The 20,163-nt window shown below is 37.5% G+C and overlaps 1 protein-coding gene across 1 annotated transcript in view; it reads left to right on the forward strand.

Annotated features, from left to right (window-relative positions):
- LOC137297614 (serine dehydratase-like) overlaps positions 1 to 9,380 on the forward strand; it is a 31,453-nt gene extending 22,073 nt beyond the window's left edge. The window contains exons 6-8 of the mRNA XM_067829488.1: positions 857 to 1,084; positions 5,142 to 5,272; positions 7,596 to 9,380. Coding sequence (XP_067685589.1) covers positions 857 to 1,084; positions 5,142 to 5,272; positions 7,596 to 7,783 — 547 coding nt within the window. The 3' untranslated portion in view covers positions 7,784 to 9,380. The remainder of the gene's footprint in view (positions 1 to 856; positions 1,085 to 5,141; positions 5,273 to 7,595) is intronic.
- The last annotated feature ends 10,783 nt before the right edge of the window (positions 9,381 to 20,163 follow it).

Consider the following 20,163-nt stretch of genomic DNA (forward strand, 5'->3'; position numbering starts at 1 on the left):
TCAAATATCAATACCTAATGTCAGTGTATGAAATAGCATCTTCCCGGCAGCCCACTGTTTGCTAGTTACATGGCGGGGCTCACAACTTTATCTTATAGCTAGCCCTGTGGGCCAATACATTTTCCAAGGGTATACGTTTTGACCATGTCATTGAATACAGGAAATTTTTCACAAATAGTTTACAAATGTGGTAGCTAGACCATGTCTGTATAGCTCATGATCAATCAAACCATAAAACTTCCACAGATCCACCCACATGTCTATACATTTATCTATCACTAATTATGATTGGTCTAGAAAATGTTTTCAGCCAATGAACAGTTCTTTACAGATAGTGTGTAACAGTCACACATCAATTCATTAATTACTTTATTTTAACACCTTATCTCAGGTTCCTATGTTAAATACAGGGCTGGTTACGTGTTGACAGGGTCGGCAACATTTTTAGTTATCAGCCCTGTTGGCTGGCTGAGTTTTTTAGGAGTTTCATACACTGGTAATGTTTGCTGCCATCTTACCTCAAATATATAGATCTGTGCTGATGCTGTACATCACTGGATTGTCTGGTCCAGACTTGATTATTTACAGACTGCCCCTGTATAACTGGAATACTGCTGAATGGATCCTCAGACAACAACCAACCAACCATAATGCGACAACACTAATGATGGAACACATTTTTTTTGCGTTTCAGTATATTATGAAGTTTCGAAAAAATGAAATCTCATAAAAGTAAGCATTCATGTTTATGTCTTCTATTTTAAACCTTGACAAAAAAACAGAGTTGAGTTGACTTTCTTTTGCTGTTCAATTAACTTAATAATGTAAAAGTGTAAAAAATTGTCAATTTGTACAGGGAAGGACATGAGAGTCTGATAGTGGAGGCTGCGTCACAGATGCCGGTCAAACCTGACGTAGTGCTGACGAGTGTTGGAGGCGGAGGGCTCATGACTGGCATCATCCAAGGAATGTGGAAGGTCGGGTGGAAAGATGTACCGGTCATTGCCATGGAAACAGATGGAGCTAACTGTTTCAATGCAGCCATCAAAGCAGGAAAGCTAACCACACTTCCAGACATTACAAGGTTTGTTTGTTTGTTTGCTTGTTTGTTTTGAAACTTATAAGTATCAAGAAGATACCTTGTAGACAATTTTGTTTGTTGTTTAACACCTCACACAGCAGTATTCCAGCTATATGGTTGCAATCTGGATATAATTGAGTCTGGACCAGACAATCCAGTGACCCACAGTATGATCATCGAACTATGCAGTAGACTGACCATCCGATCCCTTTAGTTGCCTCTTACAACAAGTGGGGTCTTCTTGTTTATCCACCACATATTGTTCTAGGTGGGCATATCACTGACACAGAATAATCTGCCAGACAATGGATGTCTCTTAAATTTTGCTCCCCGTGAAATAAGGTCCCCCATAATGTAATTCCCATAAGGTGTGACAAATACAAATGCAAAACAATTATCTATTCATTCTCTTTTTCAATGCTGTACAAATAGCATGTTTCAGCAAATATGTACATGGGTAACTACTCTCCTACCCAGAGTTCCATGCGGCGAGCTAACATAGTATCTCTGCCACGGGCCAGAAAGATGTGACGATTCCTCACATCTTACACAGTTCAGTCAATATAATGTACAAATTTCATAACTGTTTTATTTTTGATGAGTCTGTACATCTAATTAAACATCTTTGTCAAAATGATTCAGTTTCACGGAGAAATTATCCTAAAACTTGTTTCGATAAAACACTATTTCGATTTGCATAACAACCCTTTTTTTATGTGGGTTGTATGGCTCCACGTGCAGCCATTGAAGCCTAATGGATAGCAAACAATGTAGCCGTTTTGAAATATAAATATGTATTGTCATAAACCTTACTGACATCTTTGTCAAAATGATTCAGTTTCACGGAGAAATTATCCTAAAACTTGTTTCGATAAAACACTATTTCGATTTGCATAACAACCCTTTTTTTATGTGGGTTGTATGGCTCCACGTGCAGCCATTGAAGCCTAATGGATAGCAAACAATGTAGCCGTTTTGAAATATAAATATGTATTGTCATAAACCTTACTGACGCAGTTGCAGCAAAATATATATGTAACAGTGTAAAACATTATGAAAATCTCGCTGAATCGCTTGCCTTATGCCAGTCTCAGCTTATTAATGAATGTGCGCACTTGTTTACAAATAAGAGAAAAGTCCGATCACATGATTTGCAAATTAGCCTGTGGCAGTGATGTTATGCTAAGTCATCACTGAGCCGGAGTGTGATGGGTAACATGTACACAAAGTAGACATATTCTCTCAGATGATACAACATCAATCAAACTGGACATTCTCTCAGATAATACATCATTGCTGTCCTTCAAAATTTACATGATGGTCTCTGAAGGACGTCACAGAGTTATCTTTGATGTTAACCGTGGCGCTGGCAGGTTTTCTGGACACAGTTCCAATGGATGGATGGACATCTTCTTCTCTTAGTTGTGAACCTATAGTGCTTGGAAAATCAAGTACTGACACCCCCATACCATTGGGAATGAACTTGACATTCACTTGTTGGTTAGTCATCGTGACTTGATAACTGCATGTATGTATCGTTATGTACTGATGGTGATGGTAAAGAGTGTTCACTAAATTTATTAAAAAATCAGCAACAACAACAAATCATTAACCTTAATTCATGAACTGTATATACTGTTGACCTGGATGAGACTAGTTAGTATCACCCACCAGGACCAAATTTCACGGTGAGCACTGTAATCACTAACCCGTGTACACTAACTCTCTTTAACCCCTTATCATAACTTTGGGATGGTAGGTAGGTGAGAACGACCATGACAAGCATGGGTTGCCAGAGACCAGTTCTAACCCAGATTTTCACAAGTAGGATCGTTTTAGTGAAAATGGATTAATGCCACAGTGTTCCAGCATAATCACAGCAAGGGAGGGGCGGTGGGGTAGTCTTGTGGTTAAAGCCCATTATACAGAAGACCCGGGTTCATTTGCCCACATATGTGCAATGCGTGAGGTCTATTTCTGGTGTGATTTTGCTACAATCTGTGTAAAACCAAACTGGCACACTTCCTAATCCTCCATCTGTCACTCCTTCCCTCACTTCCTCAATCATTCACGATAACAGAAATGGGTTTCAAACCTTTGTACTCAGCATGATGAACGAACACAAGCTGCCTGTATCTTTTGAGCACAAAACTTTTAAACTTTTCCAAAATCCAGCAAAGCACTCTCACTTTTATATTTCAGACACTTTCCCACTAACATTTTATGTCAGGCCACAGAAAATCTTTCTTTTGTTTGTTTTGCAGAAATTTGGGGTGTGAAATCTGCCGATCTGCAATTACCACAAACAAAAATATATTAAGTGAACACACATGTACCTAGAAACCATTGTATTCAAAATATCAATGGCTGGATTGTGTGGCTCAATGAGTCAAAAGCTGTCATAATACAGCTTTAATATTCATGCTTTAAGTGCAGCTTTAAACAACAAACAACTGACAACAAGAACTCCCTTGTCAGATGAGCTAAATGGCGATACGAGCAAAGTTTTTATGTGCTGCAAATATGAAGCTGAAGATATAAAGAATGCAACATGTCTTCTTTGATTGGCATTTTGAGTGCTTGCTTGACAACAGTACAAGAATCTGTATTGAAACATCGCACTCAGGAATAAAGGGAAGTTATTATCCACAAAGTTTGTTCTGTAATGTAAGATGTCACCTAGGGACATGCCAAGTCGTTAGTTTTAATACAGAAACATAAAAATTATCATGATATTTATTCATGATCTGATGCTCACACACTTGCTAACACATTAGGGTTAGTGACAAGTTGATGTTCTTGGAGTACGAGGTGATTGTGAGGTGCTAGTTTGTTGGTTTTTAATTGAAATGTTCCTGAAATAAAACCCCTTCAAACTGTTAAAATATAAGAAAAAATACATTTAAATCCCAATGAGTCGAATGCTGGTGTTACAAATATTATTCAAAAGTCGAAGTGCATGTCAGTCCTGACCATAATTTCTACCATCATAGACCCATGTCTCGAATACTAGAATAAGCTGAATTTATTTCTAGGTCCCCAGCAGTTCCAACTCATTGGGATTTGACTGTAATCCATCACAAAATCTGCCGTGTGGTTCAGAGAAAATGTTTCAGGCTTTTAGTTGTTTTAGTTGATAAGAAATCTCATTGAAACAGTACCTTATCTCCATATCAAATACCACACTCACACCAAAGAATGCCAAATGTGCGGCTGCTTAGTGGTACAGTTTCCAAAATAAACCCATGAGGATTCTGGATAGAATTCATGTTTTGCTGCCATTTTTAATCTGAAAGTTTGATGCTCATTATGTTAGTCACTAGACCTGTCTAGTAAAGATTTAGTTATATACTGACTGTCTTGATATAGTGCAAGCCAGTTTTTGAGTGGGTAAACTTCTGAATAAAATATCAACATAATTTCTTCTACATATTGCAATAAAAGCAATGCAACTGGAATTTGGCTGGTGCAACTAGATTCTTATCTCAAGGTTCCACCTGGTGCAACATCCCTTAAATCGATCCCTGATTGTTTTGTCAGCATTCAAATGAGCTTTCATTTGAGATCTGTGATGGCTTTACTCTTTGAACCAATGTTTGCCTGAATTATGTTGCTGTGGCATGTTGCTAAAAGTGGCATAAAACCATACACATTTCTCACCCACAATAGTTACCATTGCATGATATTGCTTCATTTTGTTTAGGACCCGTGAAGGTCCCGGGGTAGAATAGGCCTTCAGCAACCCATGCTTGCCACAAAAAGGCGACTATGCTTGTCGTAAGAGGCGACTAACGGGATCGAGTGGTCAGACTCGCTGACTTGGTTGACACATGTCATCGGTTCCCAATTTCGCAGATTGATGCTCATGTTGTTGATCACTGGATTGTCTGGTCCAGACTCGATTATTTACAGACCGCCACCATATAGCTGGAATATTGCTGAGTGTGGCGTAAAACTACACTCACCCACTCACTCATTTTGTTTAGCTCACTATTCACTGAATTCTGGCAATTTCTTATTCAGTTCTTCCCCTCTCACGAACTGCTGCACTATATTCCAGTGTTGCCAAGTGTCTGGGAGCTCTAACCGTTTGCTCTCGTGCATTTGAAATTTACCAGATGAAGGAGCACAACATCCAGTCTGTTGTTGTTCATGACAAGGAGGCCGTCAGTGCCTGTCTTCGATTTGCAGGTGTGTATGGAGAGAACTGTGGTAGGATAATCTCTAGTCTCATGTTGGATTTATCTAGTCGGAATGTCTGAAGTGATGTAGGCTTCCGTCAGACTTACAGGAACATCTCATATTTCTGAAACTTTAGATGACATCTTGAACTAATTACGAAGTGTTAGTGTATTGATTATCTTCATTATCAATTATAATAAGTATGATTAACATGGCATGTAATTGATTATCCTAATTATTGATTATGCTAAGTAATGACATCTCTCTTGATGAGCAATTTTACTGAATAAATACGGCCAAAGAGTACAAATATGGGTGAGAATTACAGATTACCAAAATTCAGTGATACCACCAGGGCAAATATCTTGATGATCAATTATACTGAATATTATATGTCAGAGAATTAATTATCTTGATAATGTATTATACTGAATATTATGAAATATCAAAGAACTGATTATCGTGATAATTGATTATGCTGAATATTGTGAAATGCCAAAGAATTGATTATCTTGATAATTGACTGTACTAAGTATGATGAAAATGTGAAAGAAATGATTATTTTGATAACTGATTATGCTAAATGTGAAGAAATGTCAGAGAATCCATTATTTTGATAATCAGTTATACTGAATATATGATGTCACATCAAGAAAATTGATTATCTTGATTATCAGATATGCTGAATAAATATGGCAAAGTACAAAAATAAATATGAAAGGTAATGAAAAGATTCCGAAATTCAGCGATGCCACCAGGGTTTCCAAAAGTAATGCAGTGTTCTTATGTATATGATTTATGAACTCTATTTTGGCATTTTTTGCTAGAAAAAAACTGTTTCCCCAAAACTCATCATTTTCAGCTTGTTATATTTGGCTAGCTAAAAATCTTTTCCAACTGAGCTGATATATACTACAAACAAAAAATAGCAGAACACCATAAAATTTGTTAGCCATATATAACCTTAATCATGGTGAGGTGATGTATACTTGTAGTTAAATGTAAAAGATTACCATAACGTGCATAGGAAGCCTGTCTTCCACATGCATTTTTCTGTTGTGTTTGGGAGTTTGAATCAACATGGTGCTGGTGTGTTTCAACACCATTGTTTTTTTGTGTTTTGGACAATGTTTTCTTTCACTCAAAGTCAAGGAATATTGAATCATTTGCTTCACTGCATGTTGTAACGTCGTTTAAACGTCAAAGTGCCCATTAAGCACACAAAAAGTTGCATTTACCTTTGAGTATACATCACCTCACCACGATTAAGTGGTGTCAAATTTTAGGGTGTTCGCTTATATTTTGTGTGTAGTATATTTATATATGATTCTTCAAAGGCATTTAGACGTTGATGTAGTAATACAGGACATATTTTTATGGATAGCAATGATGAAAGGGCTAGGATAAGCCCTGAAACGTGAAAATAAACTCAAGAATGCCTTACCGTTCAGTTCAGCTCAACTTGATGAGGGGGCCAGGATAAGCCCTGAAACGTCGTGAAAATAAACTCAAGAAGTTGCTATCCATAAAAGTTTGTCCTGTATTATATTTATATAGTCAAACCCACTTTGTTTTCCATTGATTTTGAAGCAGAGTTAAACCTCAGGCTGTCACACAATTCACTTCATGTGGACATGAGACCAGTTGTACCCAGTCCTTCGGCAGGACAAGCTAATTCTTCAACTGCCAGGCTACTCCACCACCCCCTTTGGAATCAGAACAATTATATTTCCTTTCAAAAGTTTAACTCACTGTAAATATAACCACCTATTATATTTCTGGAAACATTTAAAAACTAACTCTTGTAAAATATTCCATTGTGTTGACTTTTTAGACATGAACCTATGTTGTGAAACAATTTTGTAACATTGTAAAGATTATTGTCATGAGTTCAATAAATGATAAAATCAGGGAAAATGGTGAATTCTTAACAAAAATTTACAGAAAAATTTGGCTGTTCACATTTACAATATTTGCACATGCCTTACAACAATTTGATGCATAATTTTCGTGCAGTGCATCTGCATAAGTTTCGCAGTTGGTTCCCCCATGTCTAGAAATCAGTCTCATTATATATGTGTAGACAGACAGAAACAGACAGACAGACAGACAGACAGACAGACAGACAGACAGACAGACAGACATAGTTAAGGTTTTAGTGAGTCTAAACTTTTGAAAGGAAGTGTATATGGGACCAATTTGTCAGTCTGTGTTTAGTCTGGCCCGATGATCGTCTGGTGTTAGTAGTTACCACACAGCAGATATTGCTGATTGTAGAATATTTGATAAGATATATATCATTCGTAAGTGTCACTCTTTGTTTTGTCTACAGATGACCATAGGATGTTGGTTGAACCAGCGTGTGGAGCAGCCTTGGCAGCAGCATATAGCAACATCATCCCTGCTCTGCAGCAACAGGGACGCCTCGGGGAGGTGAAGACGGTGCTGGTAGTTGTCTGTGGGGGAGGTTCGGTCACTCTGGACATGCTGCAGGCATGGAAGAAACAGTTTGACCTGTGAATTTTGAATTGGAAACTCTGCTCAGTAGGTGTACGAGGGGTGTCCCAAAAGCAGTTAGCCTCACTATATTCTTGATGTCCAGTATTAGAAAAGCTTCCATTTACTTTGAAGGAGTCATTAGCAAAGGCATGTCCAAAATATCACATATGTGGTTAATGTGGTTAACGAGATATTTGTCAACACAACACATTGGGGTGTATAGTATTTCTTTAAACACTACAGAAAGTGAAAAACAATCTGTCATTTGATGCAGGCTGATTTATCCAATACTGTAGGCCATGTGACCTAGAGTACATTTACACCAAAAACATTTTATTTTGTCACATGGGTTTGATATGAATAAACTGGACTAATAATCAAGGACGGCGTGCTTCAAATACATGCTTTAAATATAATGATAGCAATTTGATTGTCTGTGAATTTTGCGGACAGATAAGTTTGATTAAGTTACATTTGTTTGGCACAAGAGAGGCTAACCAAGGTAAATATTTTGTTCAGAGTGCAGAATATTTTGGAGAGGTAAGTCTTAGGACTTCATCCGTACATTATTCACAGCAGATGTTATAGTCGTCCTTCAGGTTGTTCCATGCTATTTTGGATTTACAGAATGCACATACCAAAGACTTGTCTTGAAGAAGTAATATATGTTTCTGTGTTAAAATCAGTTTTAAATCCAGAGTATAATGACTGATAACTTTAGGTGGAAAAGATAAAGACATCCTGTAAACATTGTTTGAAAGTGCTGATAAATAGCTTTTCGTCACCAACACATCAAAAAGAGCAGAGATCTGACCTCTGACACCCAGTGATGTCTTCCATTATCGTCAGGAAATGCAGGAAGAAGATAGCTCTGCTTTGGGTAACTGAAGGAGTCCATTTGTAATATTTTCAAGCAGTATTTGATTACTCGCATTTTGGTATGCACAAATACACAGCAGCAACCTTTTCCACCCAAAATTGCTTTGTTTGATGCAAATTCCTTTTAAGGCATGAGGTATGGACCTTTTCAATTGCTTCATTGTAGATTGTTCCCCTACGTCATCTGAAAGTGAGGGTGGGTAGTGTCTCCAAAACAAGCTCTGTCAGTAAACATCATAGGGAAAGTCACTTTAACAAGCGATTGTAGTTTCAGATTGCATGTTTATGCACTTTAATATCTGCGTTTGATTCTAGAGGACTTATCTCAAACACACAAAATGTACCTTTCATATTTTGTTTCCTGAAGTTAGTGATGCATATATTGCTCATTTTGCATTTTTTTAGTAGTACAAAGATCAAAAGTCAAACAAAACATGGAACATGGCAAATATCAATGTGCTTGAACTTGACAGATAATATGTAGAAAAATAGAATGTATAAACAGGTGAATTTTTATAACTGTCCAAGTGAGGCTGACCACTTTTAGGACACCCCTTGTAATTGTAGTAGCAGGCTGTATAAGTAGTTCTGATAGCATTCAGCAACATGGTTATTCTCTTGTACAATGTAACCAATTATTCTCTTGTACAGTGTAACCATGGAAAGGCAGGGACAATTGTCCCTTGGTCCTATACCATCCCCAAAAAGTAGGGGATATTCCATTTTGCGAGCATGCCACAAGGCAATGCCAATGCATATGAGGAAAAGTAATATATATACATACAGATGAAACATTTCCAAAGGAATGGAATAAATTCTGACATTTTCCCTTACTTTCCCTTCATCGTCTGTTTCCTCGTTGCCTTCGTCATATGTATGCTATCAATCTTGTAACTCCAATATCCCCTACTTTTTTTGAATGGTATATATATATACAAATGGACCATCATATTACTCAGGCAGTCACAACATATGGCAGGGTTTGTTTTTTTGTTTTTGCTTTTTTCTGGTCAGTCAGATAACAGTAAACAATTAAAGTAACCAATAAGAACCCTTCAGGAACACATTTGAAATCCACATATCCATGCAGTTCATATTCGCAAACAGCATTAACCGTTTTGTCACTCTGACCAAAGTTATTGATATTTTTCATGATTTCCATGGAAACAGTTTGGACAGTCTAAAAATATTCAAATAACTGTCAAATGATTTGTTCTTTCAAATATGTTGGGGCTGGGGGGATTTGTCATCTTCTGATGACTCTTGTTTAAATTTGACCTTTCCTGTAGGTCAAAACAGATTTGCATATCTACCTGTGCCTTCTTCTGACAATACTGAAATTAGAGTGGTATATTTGAAATACCTTTGAAAACGAACTTAACATTACCGATCTTGTAGACGAACATCCTGTGATGGCATAATATGAACTGAATATTCAGACACACATAAAGTGACAAACACTGTTGAGTGCGATATGTCAACAGGCAAAGTTCATGCATCACTAAAGTGCTAATTCTGTTAGGTGTATAATACATATACATATGTTGTCATGTTTCTATTTGTATGTTTATGGTGTCAGTTAAAACTGTATTCAAGGTTAAGTCACATGTTATGAGCTTTTCATGTTAGAATGACATTTCTACATCCTTGGTGCACAGTCATTGAGTGAAAAGCGCAGTGGAGTACAGTGTGTGAAGTAGTTTCCAAATTTTGCTAGCCAGTTCCTTGAAATGCAACTTTGAAGTTATAAAGATGAAGGAATATCATGTTCTATCGATAGTCAACTTCTTTGTTGCAATGAGAGTGACATTATGTCGTAGGTACTAACTCCTTTATCAAGAAAGTATAATTGCAATAAAAAAGCTGACTATCCATAGAACTTGGTTTTCCTATAGCTAGTTGGGCTAGTTATGTCTACGTCATCCACCTGACGAAAGGGCAAGGAATAGCACAGAAACGTGAAAACAATAAAGAAGAAGTTGACATCCATAACATTTTGTCGTATATTAGCTATGTCATTCCTTAGCCAGAATTTGAATGTAGAAACTAAGCAGAGGACTATGTGTACAAAATGACCCCCTTAACATTCACTAGCCAGTTTGTAGAGATTCACTGGCCAGACTGGGCTTTTACCATCCATGAGTAAGTGGGCCAGTGGTTGTTATCCACAGTGTTGGCATAGCCTAGTTGTTAAAAGGTTCACTCATCACTCATAATTACCCATGTTTGATTCTCCACCAGTACATTATAAGTTGTTCACTGGTCATGAGGGGGCCATGGGCTCTTGTACCCACGAGGTTTGTTTATGTTCTTCGAGCCTGCAGGGCGAGGGGAACATAAATAAACCTCGAGGGTACAGGAGCCCATGGACTCCGAGGGACCAGTGAACAACGTATTTCTCTTACCAAACACCTGAGTTTTAATTTTAAACTGTTTCAAGCACTTCTGTTGAATGCGAGGCAAATCGCCATTTTGCAGACACAAGGTAAACAGATTTAGAGTTATCTCCCTCCATCGATTTTCAAGTGCAAAACATCGGTAATTTCCTTGCTTCATGCATGATTCAATGTTATTCGAGACAAAGAAGTACTACCATGAAGCACCAGAAGAGTTCGGAATTCCCAGCAGTGTACATTGAAAATAATACATTGCCTGTAAGCGTTGTACATTGAAAATAATAGAATAGCGCTTAGTAAATCAGAAAGCGACATTCATGTGTGAGGTAAGATAACGTGTGAAGCCCATTTATGGTTCTCCACTGTGATCTTGATGGAATATTGCTAAAAGTGGTGTACAACCACTCATTAATTACTTGTAAGTCTAAACTAGTTTTTTTCTCTCTACAAGCCTAAACTAGTGTAGCTACTTGTGTGGATATTTTTATCAAGTACCTCATTGTAGGAGAGTAAATGGAATAAAAACCGGTGAATAAAACTTATTGATGTAGTGTGCCAGTTATTACATGATCTTTCTGCAATACACGCAGATCTTTTGGGGAGTTTGTCTGTTTTCTGTTCTTCTCCTAAGGGAAGCATATCTCCTAAACTATTCCTGATAGCTTAACCAAGCTTGGTACACATGTCAGGCATGATCCATGGATGTGCCTTTTGGTGCTCAGACCCAGATATGAATTCTATTTTGGGTGGTTTCCTTGGAAACATGACTTAGGCTATGACTATGATGATGTCATCTTGTCCAGAGCTAATCTACAAAAGTATACATGCTAGCTTCATCAAACTAGGTACATATATCAAGCATGATCTCTAGATAAGTGAAATCCCAAATATGACATATGTTAGATAAGTGTGCCTTTTGAGCACTAGACCCATATATGAAATTTATTTTTTGTGGTTTGTATGGACACATGACTTAGGCTGTGACTATGATGATGTCATCTTGTCCAGAGCTAATCTACAAAAGTATACATGCTAGCTTCATCAAACTAGGTACATATATCAAGCATGATCTCTAGATAAGTGAAATCCCAAATATGACATATGTTAGATAAGTGTGCCTTTTGAGCACTAGACCCATATATGAAATTTATTTTTTGTGGTTTGTATGGACACATGACTTAGGCTGTGACTATGATGATGTCATCTTGTCCAGAGCTAATCTACAAAAGTATACATGCTAGCTTCATCAAACTAGGTACATATATCAAGCATGATCTCTAGATAAGTGAAATCCCAAATATGACATATGTTAGATAAGTGTGCCTTTTGAGCACTAGACCCATATATGAAATTTATTTTTTGTTGTTTGTATGGACACATGACTTAGGCTGTGACTGACTAATGAGGAGGACGTCATCTTGTCCAGAGCAGATTTCCCAAATTTTAAGTTTATCAAACTGGGTACACATGTTTGCCATGTTCATTATAATCCCTAGATGTGCCTTTTGGGGATTAGACCCAGATATAAATTTTACTTTTTGCAGTTTCAGTGGAAACATGACTTAGGCTGTGTCTGGAGCAGATCTCCCAAACTTTGGCTTTACTAAACCTGGTACACATGTTCTTCATTTTATGTTTGTGGTTTCTATTACAACAAGTTTGACTTTGACTTTTTAAGACCATTCACTATTTCTTCACCAAACTTGGCACATAGATAGGTCTGCTGATATACTGGTGCCTTTTCGATAGGTTTGGATTTCTGAATAAAATTCTTTTTTTGCGTTTTCATGGCAACAAGGTTGACCTCAACTGAAAATGGTGGTAGTGTTCTTTTCCAGAGCAGAACTGTAAACCCTTACAATTGTCTCCCTCCACTCTGTCATATTCACACCAGAACATTGACATACTGTGATCATAATTCGTAGACATAATCATGAAGAGTATTTTACCTTTGCGGAGGATACTGATGACTTTGTCTTCTTGTTTGAAATATACATGTAGTTCAAATGCCTGTGGAACTGTATATTTTGAGGTGAAGGGTTTACATGTACATACCTGTAAATTATAGGTATGTCAGCTTGTACCAGTATCTTATTTGATTGTTGTCTGATTGATTGTTGATTGACTGCTTTGACAGAAGGATGAACTTGTGCAGACTCAGTTTTTGATTATTTACTGGCCAGTCGGACAGAAAATCAACTTACATTCATTATATTTTAGATAACTATCTACTTTTTAAAATGTTCTCAACATTTATTACTTGTTGGGCTTTCTATTTGATATGTTTAAACAGTTCTTATCACCAGACAAGCAATATTCATTAAAAAGGATTTGCATCAACATATTAACCTTTGTTGTTTTTTACCTAAGTGGTGACATTTTATGACAATTTTACCTACAAACATGTGCACCAAAACATAAACATAGATGACCTAGCACTTTACTACCTGCTAAATCAAGACTGACAACTAGTCTGTTGGTTTTATTTGAGACTGATGGGTAAGCACAAAATCTAGTACATATACATGCAACAAAACCAGATTTTGCACTCACATGAAATCAGCAGACCAATCCATTTCCTACAGAATGTATTTCTGTACAGTGTTAGGTCAGAACTATTGGTACACGTTTCTCTCGACAACCATGGTGAAAATACTTCTCCATCTCATTTTCAAGAAACAGAATAATATATTGATAGCCTGCATGTAGATATAAAAATATTAATCTGCCACTGACAACAAATTATGGACAGATGTGTTTACTGTGTTGTTTTATTAAGCCATTTTAATTGTATTGTTATGTAGATTTTTTTCATCCTCCATCATGGGGGAAGCAGGCAGTATTAGGCTCCATCTGTCTGTCAATACCTGTGAATTGAAATATCTTCAGAACCATTGACTAAATTCTTTTCAAACCTGGTACTTTTACAGTATATATATATAATCTATTTATGTTACTTGATAAGCAGTTCCCTATTACTGTTTTTGGTGGTGATCAGATTGGGTGGTCAGGCTTGCTGACTTGGTTCCCAGTTGTGCAGATCATTGCGCAAATTGATGCTCATGCTGTTCATCACTGGATTGTCTGGTCCAGATGCAATTATTTGCAGCCCGTCGCTACATATGTCATGGTTATTGCTAAGTGCTGCATAAAACTAAACTCACTCGTGTCAAGGTCAATGTGAGTCTTGAAAATATTTGTGTGTTTGAACAGCTGAAGAGCAAGATATCAAGAGACGTTGACGTTTTTGTTGATATTTTGTGTTATCTTAAACTACAACCTTCTCTTTCATCACTTTTTAAGTAATCCTTAGACAAGAAAACATTATCAAGATGTATTAATCTGACACTGACAACTATCATGTGAAGGTATTTTTAAACAATGGTTTCCAGATGGGATGGCATTCGTTATTGCAAATGCTTTTTTAAGTTGCACTGTTATTGCGTCATTTCTTTAAAAGCACATTTTAATAGAACATTTGCATCAGAATGTTCCTTTTTGGACCAACTCTCTTTGTTGAGAGACAGAGGAAATCCTATGACAAGAAAAAATACAGTGGACTCCAAAAAGTACCTCTTAGACATGCATTGAGGTCAGTGGAGTCAGTACGAACAATGCACTCGGTTGAGCGACACTTTATTTAGCAAACCGACGTTTCTTGCTTAATTTAATGTGGAAAGTAAACCCATATGATACAGAGGGTAGACGTTTAACACTTTGAACCCACGTTTAAAGTATGATGCATCCATGTCTGGTGTAACAATCGAGGCAAATATAAGAACCGAGCTACTGGATCCAGCCAAGGGAGACAACTGTGTAGCGCTAAATGCGGATCATTGGTTTGGATGTGGTTTCGTCTGTGCAATAATGGGAATTGTACAGTATGGTAGACGATGCTGTTTTTGACATATGCTTCAAAGCATTTTCCTTCATTAATCTTTCTACAGTCCGTTTGACTCAAAGCGGACTAATGAATTTCAGTCAACTCGAGAGAGGTAGCCAGATGTTCGAGAAGCGCGTACACAAGTACAGAGAAAGGTATTTATTTATTCATTAACCTGAGCTGTGCGGTCTCCATCATCTCTCGCACACATGGCTGTCCCTTACTGTGCACGCCTCCATCGAAACAAATTGTAAACTGTGTCGAAATTTTAATGATTGTTTGTTAATCATCTTTTCTATTTTAGGGCACATATTCTGCGAAATGACCACGGCAGCTGTTTGTATCCAATTGTCAAGTCTTTTACACCTGATACACTCGTTCAGTTCTACTCCATTGCACCAAAGCCACATACAGTCAATGACGTTACATAACAATGGAATAAAAATATCGATGAAAATTATATGAGAGAACAACAGACACCAGATGTGCCAGTCAAATTTCAGTGTTTGCATTTAACCCTAAAAAGCTGCAGACCCTCAGAACCCAGGGTCTCCTTTCGCGAATCAACCTTAACTAAAGTTAATCGTAACCCCCATTCTTTAACACTGCACTAAGGTTACCTTAGTGACTTACGGAAGATCACCTTAGTATTTTGTGAAAGGTGGGGGTAAGGGGAGTCTGTTCAGAATGTGTAGGCTCTGTATTGTAACATGGAAATATTACATTTAGTTACTGGGGATGAAAAAAGCTTTGGTCCATAAGAACCTGCAGAAAACAAAAGTTGTGGGTCCGTATGGTTTTAAGTCGGTTTCGGGTCTAAGTATCGACCTAAATTTGGAACGCTGCCTAATTCGTCCCAAACTACGTATTGACAAAGCACAGTACCCATGACTCACAACATCGGACGGTAACCAAACCAGACAATCAAGTGATCAGTGAACCGGAAAATCGAGTTCATTATAATTAATTATAGTTCCGCTGCTTACAGGTAGATGATGCATTTTGTTGTATCGAATCAAACATTTCGTTTGTAGTACACTTAGCATGGATGGATGTCACGGAGCTGATAATGAAATTAGGGAACATCGTCCGTGTTTAATAAATATTAAGGGACAGTGCAATGGGATACCCAGTCTCGATTGTCCTCAGATACTCGCCATTCACATAATTTGCCTTAAACAGAAATTAAACCAATTATGATTTAATGATTTAAACCCCGGTTCTAGTGGATAAAAACATGGTAGTCATAAAACACGTAGATTTTACACAAGAAATGTAGTTTCAAACATTTTTCTGAGCGCCAAACGGGCAGCTCTTTGTACTAGCCCTTAACTTTCAACGGGTCTGTAGAGTACGAATACTGGATTCAACCCTAAATCGATCTTCGGAAAATTTATACACCCATGGTTTAGTTCCAATGTTATTCTGACATGCGGTAATAAACATGAAATATGGAGGTTAAATCTAAGCCATTCATCTCAAGTCTTGTCGTTGATGCAATTGTACCAGATCCCATTTTTCTCGAGGGTAAACCAAGGATCATAGTACTCATATTTATCCGACATTTACAAACTGACACGTGCACCAAGGACGCTCGCATAAATCTTCAATTTATTTACCCTGTTCATTTCATTTTAAGGCTGAGATTAAGTACGGAGGCGTTACTGACAACAGAGCTTTGTAGCTTGCTTCTCATCGCCGTCTCATATGACTATCATCACCTCAAGACAAGGGCGAATGTGAATGGTTTGTTTCCTGGTAACGCCACACTCAACGCAATATTAAAGCTATATAACGCCGGTCTGTGAAAAATTGAGTCTGACCAGACAATCCAGTGATCAACAACTTGAACATACACGCGCGTAGCGAGCCAACCCTTTAGTGTAAGCCCATTATATTGCAAAGCTTAATATTTAGATAGTATTGAGGGCTTGTCCAACCTTTTCAGCAACAGTCATGTGTAAACCCGGGCTTTCTTTTCAGAATGATAGCTACAAGGGAATATAAAAAAGTAGTGAACCTAACTATATTCTTGATGTCCAATGTTTGTAAAGTTTTCGTTTTATTGTGAAGGGATCATTAGCAAAGTCATATCCAAAGTTTCACATTTGTGGGTAATCTGGTTCACGAGATATGAGTCATCACAACACATTGGGGTATAACATTTGTAAAATAATGGCAGAAAATGAAGACGATATGTCCGCTGGTACCTCTTGGAGAATGGTATGTCCTCGGATAACATCTAAAATATGTCCTTAGTGGTATTGAATGCATTCCCGTCATAAGCAATAGCCAAAGATTTGAATTGCTTGATTTAGATTTAAACAGGTTCTGTTTTTATCACACCCCCATTTTGATCTTTTACAAAAATGAGTCCAGACATTCAGACTTGCACTGTTTACAAGATATTGGGAGCTGACACTTGTTTGACCATTCAGGGTTTAGCTTAAACCTTTAGCACCATGTATGAATAGTGAAAACATTAGAATCAGTTATGTCCTTGTGATTACGTCATTTGGAAGGGGGTGGGTAATGTCTGCAAGCTCTTTCAGTAAACATGATGAAGAGGGGGGAAGTCACTTTAAGAAGCTATTGTAGTTTCAAATTGCATTCTTATGATTTTAGCGGACATCTACCCACTTCATACACACCGAAGGATTTTTGCATATTTCGTTTTCTGAAGGTTTTGATGCATTTATTGCCGATTTTGCGTTTTAGGGGGTACCAAGATAAAAAGTCAAACAACATGGGGATGATGAGGCTGGTACAGAGCAAACCAGTTTGCTTGGGGTTGACAGATGTAGACAAATAAAACTTAAAAACAGCTGTAGTTATAGCACAGTCGTGGTGAAGCTCACTACTTTTTGATATCCCATCGTATGCCCCTGGCATAGATCTACATAACATACGATGACACGTGTCAACCACCCGATGCCGTTAGTCGCCTCTACCATAAGCATGGGTTGCGGAGATCAATTTTACCCGAATTTCCGGGGTCTGAAATGACTCGTAAAACGGTTTATTAGACGAAGCTTATAATTCATAGAAATCTGCATCTTTGATTACACGATGCCATTTAGAAAGTGGTCAAATGCAACTAAGAAAGTGAAATCCCAAATATGACATATGTTGAATCTGCATCTTATTTTATTTATTCGATGTGAATCGACGCCTTCAATACATACCAGGTAATCGGCTTTTAAAGTTTATAAGGCTGAAACAAACAATCCAGTGATACCATGAGCATCAAACTCAGAAACTAGGATACAGTGAACCGAATGAACCAAGCGGCAATTCCCTATCCATTTATTTGACAAGTATGGATTGCTACAAAGTAGTCTCTGTGAACTTAGCAGTAAAGAGAAATAGAACTGAATACGCCTGTAACTGAAGATTATTTCCCTCTGTTTTCAGTCAGTCAATTATGTACTGTGAAAACACAAACTGCGAATTTTCTAATATAAAACCTTACATAGAATTCTAACAACCACCTTTTCCTGTGAGTTTGTGAGTGAATTTAGTTTTGCGACGCCTTTAGCAATATTCTAGCAATATCACAGCGGGGGACACCAGAAATGAGTTTCACCAGTCTAAGTAAACTTAGTCTTCGTTACACTCCACCACTGAGTCTAACAGAACCTAGTAGAAGGTCGCGTCAGGTAATCTTTGAGCGACAAATGACCGTCCAGTCAAACGCGAGACGGTTAAATAGATTTAACCAATAAGATAACGGCTACTACTTAGGGATCGGAGGGACTTTCAAAATATTCAGGTCACTGACACAGATCTCTCCACAAACAAACTCTGCATATAACACCGTTATTTGACCTGCAGTATATACGCTTTGGTGTTTCTGTTGACATAGTTACCATTAGCTGATATTTCCGCAAGATAACATCCTTGAATTTTGCAAAAAACACTATTCTCAACGACTGTTTACTCTCCGTAGTCATGGTTGTACGTACGCCGTGGGCATCACCCGGAAGCGAGCGTACGCTAAATAGCTTTCGGAATCGTTCGGGTACGAACCTTTTCGAGATAAAAAGTTCAGAAAGTATGCGCGAATGTCCACTTTCGCGATTTGGTAAGCTGTGTTCTGATTGGTTAGTCTCAAAGGTTACCTGACGCGACCTCCCATGAAGTTTTGTTAGACTCAGTGGTGGAGTGTAACGAAAAGTACTGAGGATAGGTTTACTTAGACTGTGAGTTTCACATATTGTGACCATGTGGAGAATCGAACCCGGGTCTCCAGCGTGACGTGCGAACGTCTAGACCACTAGGCTACCCCACCACCCCTTTTCCTGTTATGAATTGATCAGACAGATATTTTTTTTGCAGTTTTTGCAAGCCTAATAGACCAATTGAAGAGAACAATAGAATGGAACATAATTTCTTTCTCTTTCTTTTGATAAAATGAATGCACTCTTGACCTACTCGAGTATTTGGTACTATTCTATTACAAATGAAAATACAAATATCTCTAATAGGGAGATTAGTTTGGGAAACCACGATAAGAGTATTCAACCACTATAAGAGTATTATTATCAATCATCTCTTTTTGATAACAAAAGAATATATCAGTGTAAAGAAAATTCTTTACACCTAAATCTATACGAATATGATATTATTGTCGAAAAGAAAACAAGATTTTTTCAAGAAAGCGTCTCATTTACACTATAATGACCTGTATTGCAATTTGACAAATAAGTATATATTATATTTAACAGTCTGTTTCTAATGACATGCATGTTCATTAACCTACCCAATGCCATGGCAACGTATATATTTTCACCAAAGAACCCCGAATCCCAAGGCATGTGGATATGTACTGGTTATTGTGAAAGCATGGGTAGTGTATTCTGTTTCGTAATAAAACCAAAGAAAAAAGTGTAGGTAACCTTGACCTTCACTGGCGTGTGTTGGAGAACCTTATTGTGAATGACACTTCTTGTAATTGATATACATGTATATACTATAATAGTCAGTTGTACCCCCAAATACTGAAAATTATGTTCGACTAACATGATTGTTGCTCCCACACACAACCCAACTCGTGTTTATGAATATGACAAAGCTAGGTGTCTAGGGTCCCAATTCGCAAAGCGGTCGTAATATTGCAACCTGTCGTAACTCTATACTTTATCATAGGCTTACGAATAACGTAGTGGTACGAACACTTTGAGAATCGAGATCCAGCTCTGTAGAGGAATATCAAACAACCAATCCGTAACTTGATACAAGTA

Source organism: Haliotis asinina, chromosome 1, assembly GCF_037392515.1.
Source record: "Haliotis asinina isolate JCU_RB_2024 chromosome 1, JCU_Hal_asi_v2, whole genome shotgun sequence".
Classification (NCBI taxonomy): domain Eukaryota; kingdom Metazoa; phylum Mollusca; class Gastropoda; order Lepetellida; family Haliotidae; genus Haliotis; species Haliotis asinina.